The 25,137-nt window shown below is 42.4% G+C and overlaps 1 protein-coding gene across 1 annotated transcript in view; it reads right to left on the bottom strand.

The window, feature by feature from the left end:
• sema4d (sema domain, immunoglobulin domain (Ig), transmembrane domain (TM) and short cytoplasmic domain, (semaphorin) 4D) overlaps positions 1–25,137 on the bottom strand; it is a 101,638-nt gene that overhangs the window by 69,211 nt on the left and 7,290 nt on the right. The window contains 1 exon segment of the mRNA XM_034192788.1: positions 6,535–6,646. Coding sequence (XP_034048679.1) covers positions 6,535–6,572 — 38 coding nt within the window. The 5' untranslated portion in view covers positions 6,573–6,646.

Genomic DNA, 25,137 nt, shown 5'->3' with positions numbered 1-25,137 from the left:
TCATCAAGTCATTGCTGCAATGAGTTTCATGAATCCCAGGACCACTTACAGATCAAGGTCAAGAACATATTTGCTGGTGCACGCTGTAACAGTGTTCTCCAATCACTCTTATTCCTCCATCACTCACTCAAACTGGCTACAATTGTGTAGAATCAAGCACACAGACGAGTCCTGAACACTCAGCTAACTCTGACAGCATCAATGCCACATTAGAAGAAGATGACAGTTGCACAAGATTGATGAGCTACAGGCCAAAGGTTGCTTCCCCTTCAACATCGTTAGGAAACACTTTTGACTTGTCTTCTCGCGACTCTCACAAAACCCTGTGGCTGTTGATAAGGAGTCTTTACGAAGCCATCACCAAGACCAATGACACCATGCCTTTAAATGTCTCAATTCAGAACTTCCTGAGTGGGTGTCAAGCTTGAGTAAGGGCTCTGTGGAGTCCCACGACACGCCCGCTGTGACACAACAGTCTGGAGACAGAAAAAGAGGAAGTGGAGGTGTCATGGGTCAGACTTTCCCTATTGATGAGTAGTGTTGAACGAGGATTGTTCATCACGAGGCTTTTCAAGACTCTTCAAGCCTGAAGTAAAAAAAAAAAAAACTGCTGGTGAAGAAACTCAATCATTGTAAATATGAGATTCAATTCAATTCAAGTACATAGCGCTGAATCACAGCAAAGTCACCCCAAAGTGGTTCACGTGGGTAGAGTCTAACCTGACCAAACTGTAGAGCCAACTCCCTTGTAAAACCCTATTAACCACAATCACATTTCTGAACCAGTTAATTTCTGTGGAAGTTTTTATTCTTTTATTTTTTACCTGTATAAAATTTTGATTGTTAGATTTTCCATTTTAAAATGTTTTATGCACATTTAATATGCCAAAGGACTTTACAGTACTGTTATTATTATTAACTTAAATAATTCAGCATCTTCTCAAAATAATTTAAGTATGTCTACACAGACTTGAGCAGCTATCACAAACAACCTTTCTGCAGAAGTCAGAAAAAGATGGAGTGGATTTTGATAGCACATTTCCATTTAGCAGATGCTCATTTACTTCCCCAGCCAAGGCCGCTAAGCAGTTTTTACAGCTGTATGGACTAGGACCATGCATTTTAAGTGTCTAGTTCAAGGACACAGGCAGGCAGCATGAACAGGATTCAAACTAGGGCTGAAACCGAGTAACTCAAATAATTCGATTACAAAAAACGTTTGAGGCAAATTCTGTGCCTCGAAGCATCGTTTAATGTTGTAATACATATGCCAGACCTGTGTGTGGCGCTGTACCATCCCCAGAAAATAAACAGAAGAAGACTAGCGCTTGAGCATAAGCCGTGTAAACGCTAATCAATTTAGCGCCAAAAGCTACAGCTTTCCAACATGACACAGAGTAAAATAAAGCGTTTTAAGAGAACGACGGTCCACGCTGATCATTTGAAATAGACTTACTGCGCATTTAAATTGAAGCAGTGTGTTTGTTTTATTTAAAAATACACACACACACAGGCCTCTCTACGTGGGGAGTGACTATTCACCCGGCGGATGGCTGCTGTCTCTCTCTGCACGGTGTGAGGGGCTCTCAGCACTCCCCTCACACCGGGCGAGTCACAGCTCCGTCCCCAGCTACACTGACAAACAGTCTCTGAAAGAAGATCCTCTCAGCAAAAGTCCAGTCTTTCTTCTGTGTTTTGCTCAGACTCGCACTGAGTGTTTCACGTTTTAATTTTCACTTTTTTGGACAACACACAACGCTTCACAAACACTGTAACTTAAACAAAATAAGAATTAAAAAAAACCTGACTGCGAGGCTTGCACGTTCAACCTCCAGCTGAAATGCATCTGCTGAATCGCAGAGAAAGTGGGATTAAAAAAAAAAAAAAAATCACAGTCCACCAACCTTTAAAAAAAATTACAAGTTCCATTTTACAAGTTGGGGAAAAGAAAACAGAAAGCCACATCCTACTGCCATTTCAGCAAAATGTCAAGAATTTGGCGCAGCGACACTGTGCCATTGCTTAGGGAAAGCCCTGGACTGTCGATGTTGTTTAAAAATGCAAAAGTACTTTTCATCCGATTACTCGAGTAATCGCCAGAATAATCGATAGCTGCAGTCCCTAGTTCAAACCCAGGTCTACATATTGGCAGGCCAGCTCCTTATCCACTGATCCAACTACTCTATGAAAACTCCACCTCAAAAGCTCATGGGACTTGATGCAAGTCCGGATGAACTTGTTGTACACTTTGCCCTCAGCTCTTGACAAATTGGGGTAATTCTTTCTGTGCTTGGTGTAAAAACTGGACACCAAAGTACATCATGGCTGCCCCAGAAGTCTGACCCAGCTCCTGAAAAGTAACACGTTCAAACCCGGCACAAGTTTAACTTTCCTGATTTGTGCCGACCTATGGTGAACAGGATGCTGACCTTCCCTGGGACAAACACATAAGTGGTTGCTTGGAAAAACTCAGCACCAAACTCTGTGATGTGCGAAAGTTGCTTTAGAATGTTAACGAACCCAATGTGTCTTTGCTTTTTTAAAAGAGAAAAGCGGTAAGTAGTAATGAATTCATTCTTAAGATGCTAATTTTAAAAAGTGAAAGTACACTTTTCTGTGTGCTGCAGACTCAAGATTAAAAACAAATGCTGACACAAAATGTGGCTCTTCTGTGGAATAAGACCTTCTCAAATCCACATTTCTCTAACAAAAGAGTAAATGATTAACATTATATTAGAACTTTGGACAGCTGACTCCCTGCCTGAAAGGGTATATTTCATCTTTCCTGAATCCACATTTATTATGGCATCTGTAATACTTGGTCTTAACAGAAGTACTTTCTTGGGATTTGATAAGAAGCTTGACCGTTTCCTAAGTTGTAACAATGGTGTTCTGCAGACTGGAGGTTGAACTGTCAGACAGGTTACCCAAAGTGGAAGGCATGCAAGTCTTATCTGAAGCTTTTTTTTTTTTAACATCTATTTGAACCTGCTGGGGTGTTCTACCGGCATCTGAGGACCCCCCCAGGTTGCCAGGTAGAAAGCCACTGACCTACTATGTGTCGTTTTTGGATTCATGGTCCCTGTACATGAATAAACACACAGAACGTTGGTAGATGCCAACATACAAAACAAAATACAGATATGGAATGACAAAGGCGCTCAGCAGTCTGATAGCTTGGTGACTCCTTTAAGATCCCCTCCTCCACCATACATTCATCTGTACATCGATAAACATCCTGTCTGTGTGCACCACTGCAGGTGGGGGGAAGGAAGATCAATAAACAAAACTGAAGAAAATGGAGAAAAGAAGCTAGCGTAGGAACAAGATCGTTGAACGTGCGCATTCTTACAAGTGACAGAGAAGATATGAGAGTACAAAGAAGAAGTATTTAGGGGTGTGTATTCCTACGGAAAACAACAATGGGACAGCTGCATAAACAAACCTGATGCTATGCTTTGAGAAGCAACAGTTTTCCATTTTGTGTTTGCATTTGTGTTTTAGTCCTAGCTAGCAGATCAGAGGAATCCAGACCGATATAAAATTATCAATTAAAATATTTCTAACTCAAAACGTATGCAGATATTTGCATGTTTTACTTTAAAAGACCAAAAAAGGAACAAGCACACAAGTACAATACAAACACTTTTTCTATGTATGGTATTTGGGGCAACATTTACTGACCTACTTTCTTTAATGAGGCAATGCAGTGGACCCTGATACTAACATTTTTGAAAGAAAAACTAGGTGAAATTCCTGTTCATTCAGATGCTGAAGTCCACGGGCTGTGTCAGTTTGCACACAGACACACAAAGCAGTGTGTTGAGGATTATGTAGGCTTGAATTTCGACAGAAAGAATCCCTGTGTACCAGCTCTACAGAGCAAATCAGGCTTTAGAAACGTTCCCCATCAGAGTGCGTTCTGGTACAACAGCACACTGAACGCAAAATCCACCAAAAGACAAACTCATGCTTTTAAAAGTGCACCAACACATGAATCAGACAGCAACATCTGGATAGACTGCAAATCCTAAACTGGACAGCCATAAAATTCTACATCTCAGAAAACCAGATTTCAAAACACTTCACATGTATGAGCTACATCTCAGGCCAAGTGATATTGCGGAATACCAATATTTACACCAGGAACATCCAATGTTCTGCTGTGTGTAAATATTTACCGATGTACGAGCTAGAGAAAAAGAAGGGGGCATCTGTATGTGCATTAGACAGAAAACATGCAGCCATCTTCTTCTTCTTCTGTCTTTGAATCTTAAGTAGTCCCATGTTGAGGGAGGCTTTGTTCGCCATCACTGTCGGGGGCTCGTCCTCCAACTTCTCCCTCACTTCCTTTTGGCTCAACATTTATCATTCTTCTCCAGCAAACAATCTTTTGACAACATGGACTAGCATCTAGCGCACAATAAACTAAAGCACGCCCCCTTTCACATTGCCTAGATACCTTTCATTAAAAAGAGACAGCTTGACAACAACATCATTACTTACTCAAACTTCCAACCTTAACATTTTAATTTGTGTCATGAGGATGAATGACATCTCAATTTAAAAATGTGCTTTACGTGTCCAAAATAAAGATTTAAAAGTAACTTCTATCTTCTTTGCTTTTTGTTTTGCCATCTCAACTTGCCTTTTTAGAAACTGCAATCCATCTATGGGGTGTGTCCAAGAACCAGGATTGGGAACCGATGGCTTAACTAAAGCCCTGTTCATGATTCTTGACCACGATATGACTACCAAATCTTGCAGGGTCTTGGTAAGTATTGCATGTTCTTGATAAGTCATGATGAGAGAAGATGATGCATGACAGTTTTAAACTGGTCTGAACTTTTACTAATCTAATTTCTGGAGTGCTGCAGTCTTGCCACCATCTTGAAGAAAATCCTGTGACATTCGCTGGTTAGGGATGGATATTGATAAGATTTTAATTGATATCGATGCCATTATTGATTCCGCTTATCAATACCTCTTGTGAATTTTCTGTGTACTTAAAGTAGGTTTTACAGGTTTTCAACAACATTTTATTGAGTCTTGATCTCTGGACATACACAGAAATAAACAAAATCTGTAGTTTTTGTCAAAAGCATTTCCTTTCAGACAATGGTATGAATGTCACGCTACACCTCTGAGCTGAGCTCAGCCGGCTCCACTGCGCATCCGCATCAATGCAATTCATAAAGAACGCAGGACGTCTCATTTTGGGAGAAAAAAAATGCTTTAGTCGATTGTAGTTGATTGTTTGTATTATGTTTGGAAAGAGGTGTCATTTGATTTAAAATGGTGATTCATTTTGAAGTTATTAATGACAGGGGTTAAGAAATGGACTTGCCACTTCTGAAAAGCAGCGAAGCGAACCAGTGAAGCAGTGGGTCAGAGCACAGTTTCGTTGGTTCAAGCTTCAAAGCGGAGCCGTTTCAGAAGCGGTACAGACGTGCTGCAGGGTCAGCAATCAATGTAGAGAAATGATCATTTTCCCAACAAACACCCTCAAAAACAACGGCCACTCTAATAAGGGAATCGTTAAGCAAAAAGGCTATTGAAGTTGGTGGATCGAATCATTTCGTAACGGTTCTCAAAAAGAACCAGTTCTCGATACCCATCCCTAGCACTGATGGCACCTTATAAAATGTTGCAACGGAGACACGCACATCCAAACACGTAAAAAGCCTGCAGGATCAAGAACAATTGTACCAAAAATAGAAATCAAAAGATCCACACAGCCACAACGCTCCCACACAAAAAAGCTTTATTTAACAAAATGTAACATTCTGGGCAACCTGTCCTTCGTCAGACAAAGGGCAGGTTGCCCGAAATGTTACTTTATAAAATGTTACCACACTTCTGACAGAGTCGTGATGGGGTTGCAAAAAAGCATAGTGGTTCTTGTTTCAATTGTAATGAATGTTCGTGTATGTTTTAATAAGGCTGATCTTGTCGTAGTCTTGTAAATATACAAGTTTCTCCTGGTTCTACTTATTGAAACTACAGCCGAAGGTTTTGCTGACTGCACCCAAATTATCTACCCTCTGGATCAATTCCACCAAATGCTAGGGAAGAGACACAAAGCTGAGATGACAAAAGAGACAAAAAGGGAAAAGAGATAGGGAACAGAAAAGCGGGCCAAAATAAAAATATGGGGGAAGGGAGAGATGGAGCCACAGAGGAGTGAAAGAAGATGCATCGTGGCAAAGACTCGAAACCGTGTCAACAACTCTGTTTTGTTGGGAAAATACCGACAGTCGTAACATACCAGCAGAGTGAACAAAAATGCAAATTAGTCCTGATGCAAATGTCATGTGTCTTTAGGGATAGCACAAGTTCTTTACACCAGCACAACACGTTCTGTGGGATCCAAACCACCAATTCCTCTCTAATTCTGCACCAAGGCAAACATTTTCATGAGACAATCATGAGAGAAGTGTAATCAGAGAACACACACACACACACACACACGTCATCTTATTTCACACCAAACAAAAGGCAAAAGCACAGAGGTTCTTTACACAAACCACTTACTTTTCTGCCATGGTGTCAGCTAGCGAATAGTTATTCATTAAAACTTGTCCACTTTTCTTCACACAGCTGGAAAAGGTCAGGTGTGCAGAACGAGGACAGTCTCAACACCAATCTAAGAGAAAAGAAAAATCAAAATTATTTGGTTAATACCACAGACTGTATATATACTGGACAAACCCTCCATAATGTCACCTGTAGCTTTTCTGAAGAGCAGGTTTTGTATTTAAATGGCGCTGCTCTAAATGTTGCCAACTTGGCCATGCCTGACACATCTTCCAGCCAACCTATAAATGGGTAAAGTGGTGGAGCATGGGCAAAACTGGCGTGATATGAGTGGGGTAAATGAAGACTGAGCATGCACCTTGTTCTGGAGTTACCAAACAAGCTATAGCTAACATGCTAACCTCGATTCAGGTGCCAGCAAATACTTCTTGCAGACTGGGTGGCAGTTTTCCTAAAGGGTGGTTTGGGTGAAGGTATTAAAAACTATGACAGGCATATTGCCTTAGTAACCATGGAGCAACAGTGGAAATAACTTCACCAAGCTCTAAAAACTTACTAATTAATGCTAATGGTGCTAATGTAAAAGTTAAACAATACTAAAAGTTCCCTCAACGGAAATACTGGAGCACAGACATCTGAGATTGTCATTTAGTACAATTAACAGCAAAGCAAATTATCGCAGATATTTGTAATAAAATGCCTAGAAAAGACAAACTGTGGAGTCCACAGCAGCTGGCAGCCCTGGATTTGGCCTACTGGTGCCATAGATTGTATACATACTAGACAAAGCCTGCATAACATCACCCATAGCCTTTCTACAGTGACACGGAAACAGCTGATAATATCAGTTATCAAGTTCGGCCTCAGGGTGTATGGGTTTCTTCAGGGTGTATAAAGCCATATTCATTGGTGAACAACTTGATAACGATTTTATCATATACCTATAAATGATAAATGTTGTATGGTTTTCTGAAGGGTGTAAAAAGCCATATTCATTGGTGAACAACTTGATAACGATTTTATCATATACAGTGGTCCCTCGTTTATCGCGGGAGTTACATTCTAATAATAACCCGCGATAGGCGAAATCCGCGAAGTAGTCAGCCTTATTTTTTACAATTATAGATGTTTTAAGGCTGTAAAACCCCTCACTACACACTTTATACACTTTTCTCAAACAGGCATTAACATTTTATCACTTTTCTCTCCTGTGTAAACACTCAATGTTCAAACCTTAGTAGAAAAAAATAGAACGTTTTCCTATAAATAATTATGATGGCTTTTAGAACTAAAATTTAATTTTAATGATCAACCTACGAGGTTGGACACGTAAAAAATTATTAATAGTGACTCACCAGTATTTCACAATTCCTCTGACCGCGCCTCTACGTCGTGGCGCCGCTCCGCTGTCCGGATTGGCTGATTACTCGGGTGATATGAAAAATATTACCCATCCGCGAAAAGGGTGTATTGCTATTTACTCTTTAGTGTTTTATCCAGTCATATTGGCGTATCATTTATAGGTATAAAGAGCCTATACCCGAGTGTCGTCATGCTGGCAGCAGCATCACAATGAACTCATTCATACATAAAGGAGTAGAGCATGGGTGGCTCAGTGTGCGACAAAACAAGCCCAAACACACCCTTCTCCAGGTCCGAACCAGCTAGGAAGTGTTGCCAACTCCTCAGTAAGAAAAGTAGCTATTGGCTGTCCTAAAAGTCGCCAAAAGTTACTAAATTATGTCAGTGGGATAATTTGCATATTATGACATCATAACAGATGTAGGGGGAAAACACTGTGGGAGAGATCACTGAATACATTATCAACCTTTTAATATTGTTTGGTAAATTCCACATTCATAATTGCAAAGTACTGAAAAGGAATTTACACAGACGTCTGGCTGAATTTGCACAATATATAAGCAGTATTAAGTTTACAGATTGTCCCAAATGTCAAAACTGTCACGGTCTATAAGGAATTTTTTTTTTTTTTTAAGAGAATTAATGTTAAAGAAACCCTTTACTTTTGTTATTGTACAATGTTTTTCCCCCCTATCGCTTTATATTTATAATGATAATACTGTGAATGGTATTGTGGCCTTGTCCTTTGTTCTTTTTTTTTTTTTTTTACTGTTAATGTATTTCTTGAAATAAAAACAAATTGTGGGAGAGACAAAAAAAAATTTGATTCTTGGTTTATTTATTTTGCCATTAAAACTGGCTATCATTCCTCAAAATAAAATAACTTCTCAAGGCCAGGGCTTCTCAAAGTCTGGAGACTAATTAGTTGCTAGTCGCTTTTGACAAAATAAGTCCTCAAGAGGGTTTGGAAAGTAGCCAGATTTAGCGAGAAAGTCGCCAAGTTGGCAACACTGCAGCTAGGCTAACCTCAGGTCAGGTGTTTATTAAATCATATTTTTGGAGACTGTGCAGTGATTCAGTGGTAAAAATTCTGACACGAATGACAAACATTTAATGGGGGGGGGGGGGAGTTTACACTTCGTCTCACGGTGTTCGTGTCTGACGCAGCTCTCGGGTGCTCAGATTAAAAGATACTGTAGGTAGATTTTTGAACAGTAGTAAATACTCCGTACACAACAGACAGGTTGATGAATAGCCATTTTGCAGACACAAAATGGGCAGAAAAGACACAAATGGCCCATATTTCTTGTCACTACATTTGAGTCTCTTTTAATGACTTGTGCGGCTCCTGTGTGACTGAAAATGCACAAGAAAATAAAATACTGCTGAAGTAAGCAATCACAAAGACTGAGCTGTAGCTAACAGATATGCTTCACTCGCTCACAATTAGCTTAGCAAGGACAGGCCTGTTACACTGTCTTTGCTAAGGGATACGGTTACCATAGTTACCAGAGCAGTCAACCAGCCAGCTAGCTATCACAAACAGAGTGTGCCAACAAATCCTCCAGATAGTGAACAGGCAGCATGAATCCAGTAACAGATGAAAAATAAACTGTCTGCGATGAATTTAATATCACAGCATGCATAAATTCATCAGCGAACACCACAAAAATAAGATCAAATGAGAAAAACATCACAAATGGCACATTTTAACAAAACCAATCCTCCATTGTTACTTAAATTTGGATCATGTTTGAAATTTTTCCAACACTGTATGACCAAAACCTGTCAATATTTTTTTTAGCTGCCTATAAAAGATTATAACAGAGTATTAGACTGATTCATCTCCAGTTATGCCTTAACACACTGAAATAACAGATTGTGACCTGCCAGATTGAGATTTAGCGTCAACAAAATTGATGCAATGTTTGATACCAATTCATCCCACTGCGACAGCAAAGCAACTACAGTTTAGCACTTTAAACAAAATGTTAATTCAGGTAATAATCCAAGTTCCAAAACTCAAGCAGCAATGCAGTCAAAGCTATTCTGCTACATAACAATTCAAGAGAGGAAAAAAAAATAAACAGTCTACCATATTGTTATGTCAGAAGCATGAGAACATGACAATGATGTGCTAAATAGGGTGAATTTGCAAAATAGCTCAGTAGACAATTCTTTACTTACCGCTGACTTTGGGGATTGGGGTGGGACACTGGATACATTAAATACGTGAATGAAGCTGTCACACCTTGACGATTTAGCCAGTGTACGAGGTCTGTCAATAAAGTATCATACCTTTTTATTTTTTTCAAAAACTATATGGATTTCATTCATGTTTTTACGTCAGACATGCTTGAACCCTCGTGCGCATGCGTGAGTTTTTCCACGCCTGTCGGTGACGTCATTCGCCTGTGAGCACGCCTTGGGAAGGAGTGGTCCCGCCCCCTCGTCGGATTTTCATTGTCTGGAAATGGCGGAATGAAAAGGACTTTTTTTCCATCAGAATTTTTTCAGAAGCTGTTAGAGACTGGCACCTGGAAACCATTCGAAAAATTTATCTGGCTTTCGGTGAAACTTTTACGGGCTTCACAGAGAATAAGGACTTTTACTACAGCTTTCAGGACTGCTTTAAGGACGGTCGGTGCGCCGCGCTCCAAGATGCGACGACGCGGCACAAACCACTGGATCATTTCTAAGCTGATGGCTCTGTGGATACGAGACCGTCATGTGCTCTTTCTCTGGTTATCACAAGGGCTGGACATCAGCCATTTTCGGGCAGATTTCACTTTTAACAAGAGATTTTGTCATGGAAAGCCGCGCGGAGGCTTCGCGCGTCACGACCGATTCGCTGATGAAGCGAGACAAAGGAACACCTCCGTTTCGGAGTGTTAGAGGACAAGTTGGGACATGTCTATCTCGGCTTTCAGTGCTTACCAGTCGAGTGAATATAAGAGAAATTGTGGAGAGCTGGACATGTCCCAACTTGTCCTCTAACACTCCGAAACGGAAGTGTTCCTTTGTCTCGCTTCATCAGCGAATCGGTCGTGACGCACGAAGCCTCTGCGCGGCTTTCCATGACAAAATCTCTTGTTAAAAGTGAAAGCTGCTGGAAAATGGCTGATGTCCAGCTCTTGTGAAAACCAGAGAAAGAGCACACGATGGTCTCGTATCCACAGAGCCATGAGCTTAGAAATGATCCAGTGGTTTGTGCCACGTCGTCGCAGCTCGGAGCGCGGCGCACCGACCGTCCTTAAAGCAGTCCTGAAAGCTGTAGTAAAAGTCCTTATTCTCTGTGAAGCCCGTAAAATTTTCACAGAAAGCCAGATACATTTTTCGAATAGTTTCCAGGTGCCAGCCTCTAACAGCTTCTGAAAAAATTGTGATGGAACAAAAGTCCTTTTCATTCCGCCATTTCCAGACAATGAAAATCCGATGAGGGGGCGGGACCACTCCTTCTCAAGGCGTGCTCACAGGCGAATGACGTCACCGGCAGGTGTGGAAAAACTCACGCATGCGCACGAGGGTTCAAGCATGTCTGACGTAAAAACATATGAATGAAATCCATATAGTTTTTGAAAAAAATAAAAAGGTACGATACTTTATTGACAGACCTCATATGCCGACAGCTCCGTTTCCACCAAGCATTCTGAGTTGGTACTGCATGGTATGATGCGGGTCGGAACGGTTAAGTCTGGGTTGGTTTGCATTTCCACCTCTGACAGAACCCTTTTCTTTGGCTGGTGGAACATGTAAATATTGACAAGCAAGTCAAGGGCACGCGTGCGCTGCCTTGCAGCCTCTCGTCTCCACACAGAGACCAAACAGAGTAATTTAACATTTTTTTAAGTTTTATTTTTGTCTTGGTGGATCATGGGATTTATTTTCATTGCATGCAGAATGCTCAAGAATCGAATGATGTCTGTGATAAATACTGATGTGAATGAATGAGGTGCTGTGACTCTTTCAACTTTTAAAAATGAGTTAATTGTCTTGTTGTGGCACAAAGCGCCAGTGTTCTCTGGTTGAGGCTGAGAAACACACAAAACACAGAGGGACTTCTTTTAAAACACTTTCCTCAGCCATGACAAGAAACTAAAGTATTTTCAGACGACATTTTCCAAAATGACGTCACAGGTAAGATTAAGACTTTAGATTTACTGTGTGTGTGAATCGTTTTAATATTTGTAACAGTCTGAACTGCATGAGCACTGGAGCTTTGAGCCAATCAATGGAAGTATTTCGACTGAGTATGTTACAAGAAATGTGTCAACAATCGCATAACTTACCTACAACTTACGGTCCATGTGTGCGGGAGGTATCAGTCATACATCGAAAATATTGTGCATGCCCAAAAGTTTGACATACTCGCCGTATATCAGTGTGCTTCAATGCACGCTTAACTTATATAAAACACCCATAAGTTATTAGATGTATGCCAGCGTTTTTAAATATGCTCGGCATACGCTGGCTAAATCATCAAGGTGCGACAGGGGTTTTACATACCTCAAAATGGCAACACTCTGCGTTAATGCCCAACAGCCTATGGTTAATGTCATACGTTACAGCATATGATATGATATCATTGATGTCAGTGTAGACAGCCCTGCAGCAAAATTTGTTAATGTTAAAATAGCTTTTTAAATTCCAAATTCTTCACTATTCAAATCTATTTGCTTTAAGAGGAAAAGAAGTTTCTGCTTTAATCCAGCAGAGAACACAATATACGAGGTCTGTTAGAAAAGTATCCGACCTTTTTATTTTTTTGCAAAAAAATAATAAAATAAATATGGTTGAAATATCCATATGGTTGAAATATGGTATCCATATTTTTTTTTTATTTTTTTTGCCAGCTTGCACTCGGCCGAGACGGACGCACTTTTCTCTTCTCCTTTCCTCCTTATCTTTCCTGCTTCTGTGGCGTGTTGTCTGTGAGGCTGCAGCTTTGCTCTTCTGGAAAACGACAAAAATGGATCTGTTAAAGTGGTCTCTGAACGCAATTGACACTATTTTTTCTACAAGACATTCAGGGGCGGAAGACCCAACCTGTCCTGCCGGGACGCATGTGATGGGTTACGTGATGGACTCGTGGAGGAGATGGCAGGTCATGTGCCTTTACATGCTTTCTGTGGAGGATGTCGAAGATGTGTATATATTTGGCTTGGTGGTGACCAGCTTTCTGCTGTGTGGAGCGGGCATGGCGCTGGTTTACCGGAAAATCAAGAAAGTGGAAGCAGCTTTGATTGGGCCTTCCAGGCTGCCCTACATGATTGATTCGATTGGGAAGGCAGTGGCTGCACAGTCGGCGGGTGTTAACCGCATGCTGGAAAACATCTTGGGTAGGATTGCAGCTCTGGAAACCCGCTTTGACCGTCTGTGAAGACCACATTCTACATTCAGATGCATTGAGAGCCACTCTGTTCTCAGAACTGCGGAATCTTTCAGGCGTCTGCTAATCTGGTTATTCATTTGGCCTCCCCAACACAGCTGCACTTCAAGGTCGCTGTGATAAAAAACCTCCTCAAGAAGATCAACACTTAAGCCTCGCTCCCTCATCATCCCCCCTCCCCTCAGCTTCTCCAGCTCTGACGTTGACTGTGGACAGCTTAGGGCTGAGCCCCTCCCCCTCAAGGATTGTCAGACAAGGCCGTTGACGGCGCCAAATAGGCTGCCTCCGGAGTGTTCTGATAAACTGGACCTTCAAATCTCGGTTGTCGTCCTGCGTCCTTGTTTTGTCTGTGTGACTATTGTTTTTCCTGTGCTGATGGGGATTTTTTTCCTCATTGCTGCTGTGTAACGCAGCGGCTATGAGGGTTTTTTTTTTCTCCTTTTCCCTCGTGTTTGCTTTTCAATATATGTTTATGTACCGGGCCGGCCTATGTGTGTTGTGTGTTATGTGTGTGTCGTTTGTTATGGGTCGGTCTTGGTTTGCTCAGCCCTGCTGTTGACCAAGGCAGGGATGTACATCTGGAGCTGGTCCCCAGGCGCCTAATGGCGACTTCTGCTCCTACTGGCAATTAGGATGGGTTAAATGCAGTAGACATATTTCATTGTGCAGGGAACATGTTCTTCTGTGCATATGACAATTCCTTTGAATCCTTGAATTGCATCAGACAAGCTTGAACCTTCGTGCGCATGCGTGAGTTTTTTCACACCTGTCGGTTGCATCATTTGCCTGTGAGCAGGCTTTGTGTGAGCAGTGGTCCACCCCTCTCGTCGAATTTTTTATTGCGAATAAATGTCTGAACGATTTGGAGCTTTGCTGCATCAAATTTTTCCAGAAACTGTTAGAGACCTCCAGGTGGACACCATTCGGAAAATTCAGATGGCTTTCAGGGACGATTTTATGGGGATTACACAGATTAAGGAGTGCTCCAGCCAGTTTAAAGACGCCCACAGTGTCAGAGCGCGGCGCACTCCGAGCGCCAATCGACAGGCTGACACGCCGCTGAAACAACCAGATCATTTAAAACGTGAAGGCTTTGTTCATCCGGGACGTCATCTGACTTCCACAAAAATGGCAGAAGACGTGGACATCTGCACATTGAGACAGACGTTGCGGTGGAGCTGCATGGTGCAAAGCAACGCCGTGATGAAGCCTCACAGGACATGTCCAGCTCATGCACAATTTCTCGGATAGTCACACGACTGAAAAGCCACCGAAAGCCATCTGAAAGCCGTCCTGTGAGACCAACACGGAGGTGCTTTTGTCCCGCGCTATTCACGGTTCCGTGGCGCATCCCTCCGCTTCTCTTTCCATGAAAAAAACTCCTGTAACAGTGGAATGTGCCGAAAAAGTCTTGATGTCCACGTCTTCTGCCATTTTTGTGGAAGTCAGACGACGTCCCGGATCAACAAAGCCTTCACGTTGGAAATGATCTGGTTGTTTCAGCGGGGTGTCAGCCTGTCGATCGGCGTTCGGAGTGCACCACACTCTCAGACGCCGTGGGTGGTCTTTAAACCGGCTGGAGCACTCCTTAATCTGTGTAATCCCCATAAAATCGTCCCTGAAATCCATCTGAACTTTCCGAATGGTGTCCACCTGGAGGTCTCTCTCAGTTTCTGGAAAAATTTGATGCAGCAAAGCTCCAAACCATTCAGACATTTATTCGCAATAAAAATCCGACGAGAGGGGTGGACCACTGCTCACACAAAGCCTGCTCACACGCGAATGACGCAACCGACAGGCATGAAAAAACTCACGCATGCGCACGAAGGTTCAAGCTTGGCTGATGCAATCACACGTGATTCAAATCCATATGGTTTTTGCAAAAAATAAAGTCGGATACTTTTCTAACAGACCTCGTATGTTATAAACCTAATCTTGGCATTACTTGATTTCATATCTGTTTCAAGCAGATTTTACAAAAATAATAGCCTGAGACTGCATCAACACAAGATGCACCATCAGCTTTAAAATCAAAATTTTAAAATAAAAAAGTAGGAAAACACTTTAGGTAAGCACGCACATTACCGAAACAAAGCCTTAAGCCCCTTTCACACCGGGGCTGCTCCCGGTTGCGCCATGCATCATTATGACGACGCCGCGTGGAAGCAACTCAGTGCCAAGACGATGCAGCTCGGCGCCACAACAGCGCGAGGGGCGCAAAGGAGGAAGCAAGTCGGGCGCCGAAAAATTAAACCTGTTAATTTTTTTGGCGTCCTGTGCTCGACGCAGAAAGGAAGTGGTTCCAGCACAAGTCGGGGCAAAGAGGCATTACCCGGCGTGACTCGGAAGCCAATTTATGATTCCTGCTGTGTTCCATTGTTCCCGCAGTATAAATCACGCAGGATTGTTTTTATACTGTGTACTTAATGTAGTAAAAACTACACGCTGGAAAAAAAAAAAGACCACAGAAAAAAAAAATGCAGACTGATTGCCAGAAATATCCAGTAAAAAGTCCGGACATCTCAAGTCCACTCATGGACGTTCGTTCACGCGCGCACATGTGAACAATTAAGAGAAAAAAAAAGTCTGGCTGCAGGCATTACGAGGTCTGTCCATAAAGTATAGGTCCTTTTTATTTTTTTCAAAAACTATATGGATTTCATTCATATGTTTTTACGTCAGACATGCTTGAACCCTCGTGCGCATGCGTGAGTTTTTCCACGTCTGTCGGTGACGTCATTCGTCTGTGAGCACTCCTTGTGGGAGGAGTCGTCCAGCCCCTCATCGGAATTCCTTTGTCTGAGAAGTTGCTGAGAGACTGGCGCTTTGTTTGATCAAAATTTTTTCTAAACCTGTGAGACACATCGAAGTGGACACGGTTCGAAAAATTAAGCTGGTTTTCGGTAAAAATTTTAACAGCTGATGAGAGATTTTGAGGTGATACTGTCGCTTTAAAGGACTTCCCACGGTGCGAGACGTCGCGCAACGCTCTCAGGCGCCATCGTCAGCCTGTTTCAAGCTGAAAACCTCCACATTTCAGGCTCTATTGATCCAGGACGTCGTGAGAGAACAGAGAAGTTTCAGAAGAAGTCGGTTTCAGCATTTTATCCGGATATTCCACTGTTAAAGGAGATTTTTTTTAATGAAAGACGTGCGGACGGGTCCGCGCGTCGGGACGCAGCTGACGCGGTGCGGCGGCACAGGAAAAACACCTCCGTGTTGATAACCATTTGTAAAATCCAGGCGGCTTTTGATGGCTTTCAGTGGAGTGAGTATATGAGAAATTGTTTAACAGCTGGACATGTTCCAACTTGTCCTTAAGGCTTCCAACAGAGGTGTTTTTCCTGTGGCGGAGCGTCGCGGCGGCTGCGAGCCGACGCTGCAATCCGCCCGCACGTCTTTCATTAAAAAAATCTCCTTTAACAGTGGAATATCCGGATAAAATGCTGAAACCGACTTCTTCTGAAACTTCTCTGTTCTCTCACGACGTCCTGGATCAATAGAGCCTGAAATGTGGAGGTTTTAAGCTTGAAACAGGCTGACGACGGCGCCTGAGAGCGTTGCACGACGTCTCGCACCATGGGAAGTCCTTAAAGCGACAGTATCACCTCAAAATCTCTCATCAGCTGTTAAAATTTTTACCGAAAACCTGCTTAATTTTTCGAACCATGTCCACTTCGATGTGTCTCACAGGTTTAGAAAAAATTTTGATCAAACAAAGCGCCAGTCTCTCAGCAACTTTTCAGACAAAGGAATTCCGACGAGGGGCTGAACGACTCCTCCCACAAGGAGTGCTCACAGGCGAATGACGTCACCGACAGGCGTGGAAAAACTCACGCATGCGCATGAGGGTTCAAGCATGTCTGACGTAAAAACATATGAATGAAATCCATATAGTTTTTGAAAAAAAATAAAAAGGACCTATACTTTATGGACAGCCCTCGTAATTCCTTGTTCTCTGCTCAAACTCTCACATCACAGTTAAAAAAAGGACAAAAAAGGACATAAGTCCTGAGACAGGACATGTCAACATTAAGTAGAACTCCAGACATCTCCATATTTGCTTGACGGTTCGTTCGCGTGTGCATCTCGTGGTCAAAGGAGGAAAGAAAAGAAAAAAAAAATTGTCTGCAGGCAGTTAGTTCTTTTCTCTCCTCAGACTCTCTCATCACAGTTAAAAAAGGACATAAGTCCAGGACATGTCAACATCAAGTAGAACTCCAGACATCTCCACATTTGCTCAAGGAGGGTTCATGCGTGCGCGCATCTCGCGGTCAAGGGAGGAAAGATAAACTATAACAGAACTCAGAGCGCAGCCCTGCAGCTCACAAATGGGACAAATAATCCATGTCACGTCACATACAAAGCACCAATCAAATTACAAGGATCCACTCAGCCATTATATAATAAGCATTGGTGCACTTTTAATAATCTCCTTGAAGAACTCAGCCAGATATTATCTTGGCCTTTGCTTGACTGTTGCCTTTTAAACAGATTTCGTAAAATATAATCACTTTGTCCTTGGCTGACCCTCAAACATTCTGTCAAATTTGGTCAAAACTGAGTTGCTTGTTCTTGCTCAGTCTCTCTTTCACACACACACACACACACACACACACACACACACACACACACAACACACACACACACACACACACACACACACACACACACACACACACACACACACACACAATATAGCTGTATTTCTTTAGTTTTTCTTGCAAAAAGAGCAGGTCACAAATTATGACAGCATACGCAACACTGTAAATTTTCAACTCATTTTTGATTAATCAATCACTGAAAAAAATCTAAAATCTATTCTTTTGCACACAATAACAATTCTACCATAAGTGCATGAGAGGAAACAATATCCCACATTCTTTACGCTGTGTTCATGCATTGATTTAAAGCAAAGTAAGGAATTCCTCAGGTCCCAAAATTCTATCACCCTCTTACATTCCACCACATGAACTGTGACATGGTAAATGCACCATACCTCAAAGCTGAAGACAATACGGAACATGAACGCAACAGATTTAAAGCCCTTGGCTAAGAACAGACATGTAAATGACACAGGACAAAGGCTTCTACTACTAGTCCAGAGAGAAGATATGGACTTGCTTTGAGGCAGAAAAACCTTATCCTTTGATATGTTACTCCTTGAAAAGACATCAGCTAGCTTTGATCTACCCGATACTAGTGCTATAACTTAAGATCTTTCAGTGAGTATAACAGCTGGCATGGAAAAGAAACCTGAATGGCCACACTAGGAGCGAAACAATACCCCTTTGCCTGACAATCAATCTGACCACAACCAGATAGGGCAAGACACAAATAAAAAAATTAAATTAAAAATATTCTTTTGTCCCTTTCTCTTGTTTGATTTTGTAAATATTGAAGTTGCATAACAAACTTGAGGGACATAATTTCTATTTGCAGTAAGCAGAAAGCTGTGTGGGGATTTCCTCAAACAAGGACCAGTAAAACTGCATCACCAGAACCCGGCATCCACCAAGACACTCAATTATTTACTTACCAGAAGATGTCTGGGTAAAAATAGCTTGCACTTTGCAAGAGTCTTTCTCTCCACTGCACAAAAACATCTCATCGCTACAGGAAGGGAGAAGGTGCTGACAGCATGACATGCCTGTCATTATGCTCAAGGATGCGACTCTTACCATAATCTGAGTGGGAAGATGCTGCAGGTGAAGGAAGGAGGACATTGTTCCAACAGGGCTCAGTCCTTCTGTCATTACATGGAACCACTCACCAGCAGCTTATACGGCAGATGGAAGAAAAAAAAAAGAACAAGGGTACGATCGCCCAGCACAGCTAGTCTGTCATCTCCTCTCTGGTCATGTTCCTCCATCACTCTCCCTCCTAAAAGGTCTCTTTCTGCCTCTCCCGCTACAGAGCGCGATAGCACTTAAAAGGAGCAAGAGAGAGAGAGAGAGACAGCGGAGCAGTAAAAGGTGGCGATTCAATAGAGTGTTTGCATTGAAGATCGATTACATTAATGTCAACAGCAGACTTTGTGCATCTGAGAGGAGACACTAAGCATATGTGCTAAAAACAAAAATCATCCTCACCAGCGGAGCAGCATTGCAAGGATCGCACCTCTGGAAAGCGTCAATGCACACAATCATAGAGACGGGGGAAGGGGGATTTGGGGGAAGTGGGTGAGGGGAGAGATGGGAGGGGGGGGTTGAGATTGTGGGGAGTGTGTCCATTGTAACGGGGGCATTTTTCTCTCCGTTAAGCAATGAAAGGGGGCTGCAGATCCAGCTGCCGCTCTGCCTCTACACCGTCGTTAGCCCTGGGTGAAATCTCACATACACACAAACACGCATGCACGCACGTGTTAACTGTGGGGACGGTTTGCTTCTCTAGGCAATGGATCATTGTTCATGTATGCCAACACTGCAAAGATCAAATGGAGCTCCAATTATCTGTTAAAACAGAAAACTGTCTAAGAGCTGGACGCCAATGACATTCAAGATCACATATACAAATACAAGCAAACAGTAAAAGGCTTCAAAACAGCTGAAGATTAAAGAACATCTGTTGGTCTTCAGCTTTGTCACAGGGCGATATTCAGACTTGGCGTTACTGGGTTTGGCAAATGTCAGGTGTGGTACTGTCCATCCACCACACTACACAACAGCACTTTATCCTGACTGGAAACTACGAGCCACCAAGGCAGACAACTGGTCCATCCCCATCTCCCAAAAGTAACCATCTGTCTGCTGCATCCAGGCAGTACATGGGCATCTCCTTGTATTTTTTAGAGTTGCTGGGGTCCTCACTGAGGTACCTGTCTGCTCAAACAGATCATGCACAGACAAATGCATGGTCAAAATGTCACAGCTGATGTTCCCTTAAAATCAAGTGATACTCCTCATCTGAGCATCCCTAATAAGACAAAGTCATTACAACAGTACTCAAGGATCCTCCAAAGAGAACTAGTGCCAAAAACATCTACGTATTACCTTAGGTCACTGGTTAGTGTACAAGTCTCACAACCATACAAGAGAGGAAGCATCAGTTTCCCTAAAAATTCAGACCTTCATTAACGCAAAGGTATCAGCACTGCCGAACATCTTTGTCCAGGGACATCATGACTCCATAAGCTCTTTCCAGGTACCTCTTGATCTCAAACGACAAGGACCCGGAGACATATGACTGTCCAGTCCACAGTGTCATTTGAAAGCCTGGATCATATGGGAGTGTCCACCTTCGTAATGTGCTCAGAACTGCAACACATCGGGCAACATACCATGCAATGGTGTGATGTTTCATCATGGGCTAGGAAGACCCACAACGTGCTGCAACATTATAATATTCAAAAACTGTCCCCAGTCTTGACATGTCCTGTAACACTTTGACAATGTACTGGTGCATTCTGGTGGTTTTGTGACACTATCTTGCTGAATTCATGACCATTTCTGGCAATACATGACAGAAATATAATTCACCACAGAGCAATAACAAGCTGTCACAAATGCAACACAAAGCTCACCAGCCACCGCCAAGAAACTACCAATTAGTCGTCAAACAGTCAGCAGACATTCTTCATCTTCAACAGCATCTGGTCTTTATAGCCATTGTTCATATTTCGCAATGGTGAAAATATGCAACATGCCCATGTTTTTAAGGGAAATTTCAGAACATTCCTCTTATGCAAGCTGTGGCTCCATCATGATGAGGTCTTGACATCTCCAGACTTGGTGGCACGTCATATGTTTTGTGTTCACATGGTGACTGTATGCTTGCTGATGTTTTGTCAGGTCTGGATGTGGTTGTGACAGTGTATGGAGACACTGCTGTAATGTAGTAACACCAGGGCCCTATACTGAGCCAAATGACCACCGAGTGTCGCAATTACAATTCAGGGAAATCTGGCTAATACATCTTGATAACTCTGAAACCCTGCCATCGGACCATCGCAAACCTGGAAACTCTGAGTCAGCAATCAGCTTTTCAAGTGCCACCATCAGGGCATCATCGATTCCACAAAGATAAGTGCATCATCTCCCAAGTCACAGTCAGTAAACCTTTCTTTGCCAACAAAGTCACTGAAATTGCCAGACAGACTCCACAGCCCTACCAACATCCAGTCCATACAATTACTGAACAGCTCACATTCCTTGTGCTTGCCAGAGAGACCACTTGATGAAGAAGAAACTCTGGACTCACACAGTATTTATGCCAGACATTGTGAAGTCATCATGGTGCATTTAACTATTGATGTTGCCCGTTTCTGTGTAGGCTCTCAGTTGTCCAGGTGGTTTCCATAGTACAGAAGCTTGAATCTTTGACTGGACTGGTCCTCGCATTAAGCAACCCAGTCCAGTCGAAGATTCAAGCTTCTCTACTATTGATGTTGCCAACTATGCTTCTGCATTTCTGGCCGATGCCGACAGTACCATACAACAGAGGGCCAATGCACAATACCATCAGCCAAAACTCAATACAACACTGTACCCTGCCTCTTGCCTTATGACTGCTAGAATAGGCTCCAGCCCCCTGTGACCCCTGATTGGAGTAAGCGGGAATAGAAAATGAATGAATGAACTATAGATACTGTCAAGAAATAAGTCGTGTTTTGTTTTCCAAAGTCTGGTATCAATGTATTTATCAAAACATCAACGGGGCAGCTAGGGTTTGGCCGTACGGGACTTTGGAGCATGTAGCACTGCTAACCGTTAGCAATGTCTAGGCTTACAAGCTTATTTACTACGGCTGGACAAATAAAAATCAGGAAACACAAAGATGACTATGGCAACCTGATGTTTAATGACAGTCATGTGGAAATCACGGAAATATCAAACTTCACGAAATCTAGTGAAGCCCTGGTGGCTCAGATGTGACTGTGTGCAGTCGGGAGAATTCAAACAGTCTGCAACATTTACGGATCAGCCTGGAAACAAACATACATTTTAAGAAAAACTTCTTTGTTGTAAAATTCCTGTATTCCTCTGTTCAAATATGACAGAATTTTCAAATTAATTTTATGTCAATGATTCAAGAGTTTTTATTTTATTTTAAAGAAGCCATTTCAAATAGGGAGTAGTATTTGAACAGTATCAGGCCAAACTGATTTCTATGTGCAACAAGTCATCTTCAATAGAAACAGCATCTTGCACACAGTGTAATCATAATGAGATCACGCTTGGGCTCAAACTAACAGAAGGCATTCCTGCTCCAGCATAAGAGCCTCCGCATAGTTTTACAGAAAACTTATGCATCTGCCTGCTACCCCGGGGGTGGGACAGCCTTCTGTGTATCATTTTTCAGACAGACTGCACTTTGGGGAAGGATAAAAAGCAGTGATTGTCACATAAAGTATCATATTATATGAGGAACTGTCAGACTAATTCAGCATTTCTCTTCATCCTTGTGATCCACTTATCATTTCAGAGATTTTATTAATCTCTACCATCCATCTGTGGAAGAAACACCATGACTAAGGCAACCAAACCATGCCAGCTTTTATGTTCATGGACAACTGTATTTATTTTTGCCATATTGTCCACTCTGACTTTAAATAAAGACAATTAATAATCAGGTGATATTTATCAACTAGTGAGTAGGGTTTATTCATAGAAAGAAATTTATTATCATGTATGAGACAACAGAGTGTAGCCTTATCATCTTCTCCTTTATGGTATTTCTGCAATTAACCATAATAAATGTTGTGCACACATAGTTCAGCAGACATGAACATTTAATTAGAGAATAACCCTGTTGTGTCTGATGATTTGGGGACGTTCATCAAATCAAATCAATTTTATTTATATAGCGCCAAATCACAACAAACAGTTGCCCCAAGGCGCTTTATATTGTAAGGCAAGGCCATACAATAATTACGTAAAAACCCCAACGGTCAAAACGACCCCCTGTGAGCAAGCACTTGGCGACAGTGGGAAGGAAAAACTCCCTTTTAACAGGAAGAAACCTCCAGCAGAACCAGGCTCAGGGAGGGGCAGTCTTCTGCTGGGACTGGTTGGGGCTGAGGGAGAGAACCAGGAAAAAGACATGCTGTGGAGGGGAGCAGAGATCAATCACTAATGATTAAATGCAGAGTGGTGCATACAGAGCAAAGAGAGAAAGAAACACTCAGTGCATCATGGGAACCCCCCAGCAGTCTAAGTCTATAGCAGCATAACTAAGGGATGGTTCAGGGTCACCTGATCCAGCCCTAACTATAAGCTTTAGCAAAAAGGAAAGTTTTAAGCCTAATCTTAAAAGTAGAGAGGGTGTCTGTCTCCCTGATCCGAATTGGGAGCTGGTTCCAGAGGAGAGGAGCCTGAAAGCTGAAGGCTCTGCCTCCCATTCTACTCTTACAAACCCTAGGAACTACAAGTAAGCCTGCAGTCTGAGAGCGAAGTGCTCTATTGGGGTGATATGGTACTATGAGGTCCCTAAGATAAGATGGGATCTGATTATTCAAAACCTTATAAGTAAGAAGAAGAATTTTAAATTCTATTCTAGAATTAACAGGAAGCCAATGAAGAGAGGCCAATATGGGTTCATGCTGGTTATACGGTCGCAAATTGAGCTTTACCGGCTCCGCTAATGCATCACTAGTAAAAAGGATATTTGTGACGGTATAACAGCATGAACGTCCACAAGTCAGACACAACAGGGTTATTCCCACTGTAATCCAATTCCATTGTTTGCACACTTTAATTTTCTGTAGGTAATTCGGTTGGCGAGGCTTACCGTGAGGAGGCATCGCTCCAACGGTGGTCACAGCGCGGAGTAATCCATCAAATGTGAAAATCCATCAAATGTGAAATGGTAATCCTGTATCAGAATCCACACTGATACTTTGCTTGAATTCACACATTTCAGTAGCGGCGGCGGCACACGACTTTCTCTCGCTCTCAGCTAACAGCGGCCGTGGCCAATGTTCTGTCGAACTGTGCGTCTTGTTGCATAAATCGACAGTTCCGTGTCTCGACAATGCGCATGAATGATATTCGACAGGAATGACTTCTCATCAGAATACCGGTCAGGGTGCGGCGTAATATATCCAAATGTGAAACAGTCAAATATTTTGCCACCGTTACCCCGATATTATACGGTCTGAAATCTCACACGATTAACCAGTCAGATTTGCGGAAAAATGTAATTGGATAAGAATTAATGGATATTCCAGGAGAGGCAGGTAGTATGGTAAAAAATCTGTATCAAATGGACCTCAGATATGCCAGGACCTGGAAGCAGCCACACTGACATAAAAGCCATAAAAGAGAGAAAGAACCAGTGAAACAGAGAGAACTGGAAGGAACAAAGAATGACGACCAGTGCAAATGAGGAACCAGAAACCAAGAAGCAGCGTTGGCACAGTTACAAGTTGCGTAATCCAACTTGGTTATTTTTTTAGATTGAGTGATTAGTTATGATGCTGTTTACTGATGTAAACACACATGTATGCACCACTCTGCATTTAATCATTAGTGATCGATCTCTGCTCCCCTCCACAGCATGTCTTTTCCTGGTTCTCTCCCTCAGCCCCAACCAGTCCCAGCAGAAGACTGCCCCTCCCTGAGCCTGGTTCTGCTGGAGGTTTCTTCCTGTTAAAAGGGAGTTTTTCCTTCCCACTGTCGCCAAGTGCTTGCTCACAGGGGGTCGTTTTGACCGTTGGGGTTTTTACGTAATTATTGTATGGCCTTGCCTTACAATATAAAGCGCCTTGGGGCAACTGTTTGTTGTGATTTGGCGCTATATAAAAAAATTGATTGATTGATTGATGACTTGCTGATATGGAACATATTTCATTGCCTCCATTTCCACACGTTCGGTTGACATTTTCATGGGCTGAAAGAACTGATTTTCAC

Source organism: Thalassophryne amazonica, chromosome 17, assembly GCF_902500255.1.
Source record: "Thalassophryne amazonica chromosome 17, fThaAma1.1, whole genome shotgun sequence".
NCBI lineage: Eukaryota > Metazoa > Chordata > Actinopteri > Batrachoidiformes > Batrachoididae > Thalassophryne > Thalassophryne amazonica.
The sequence above is the reverse complement of the archived record's forward strand: the minus strand, read 5'-3'. Positions and strand labels throughout refer to the sequence as shown.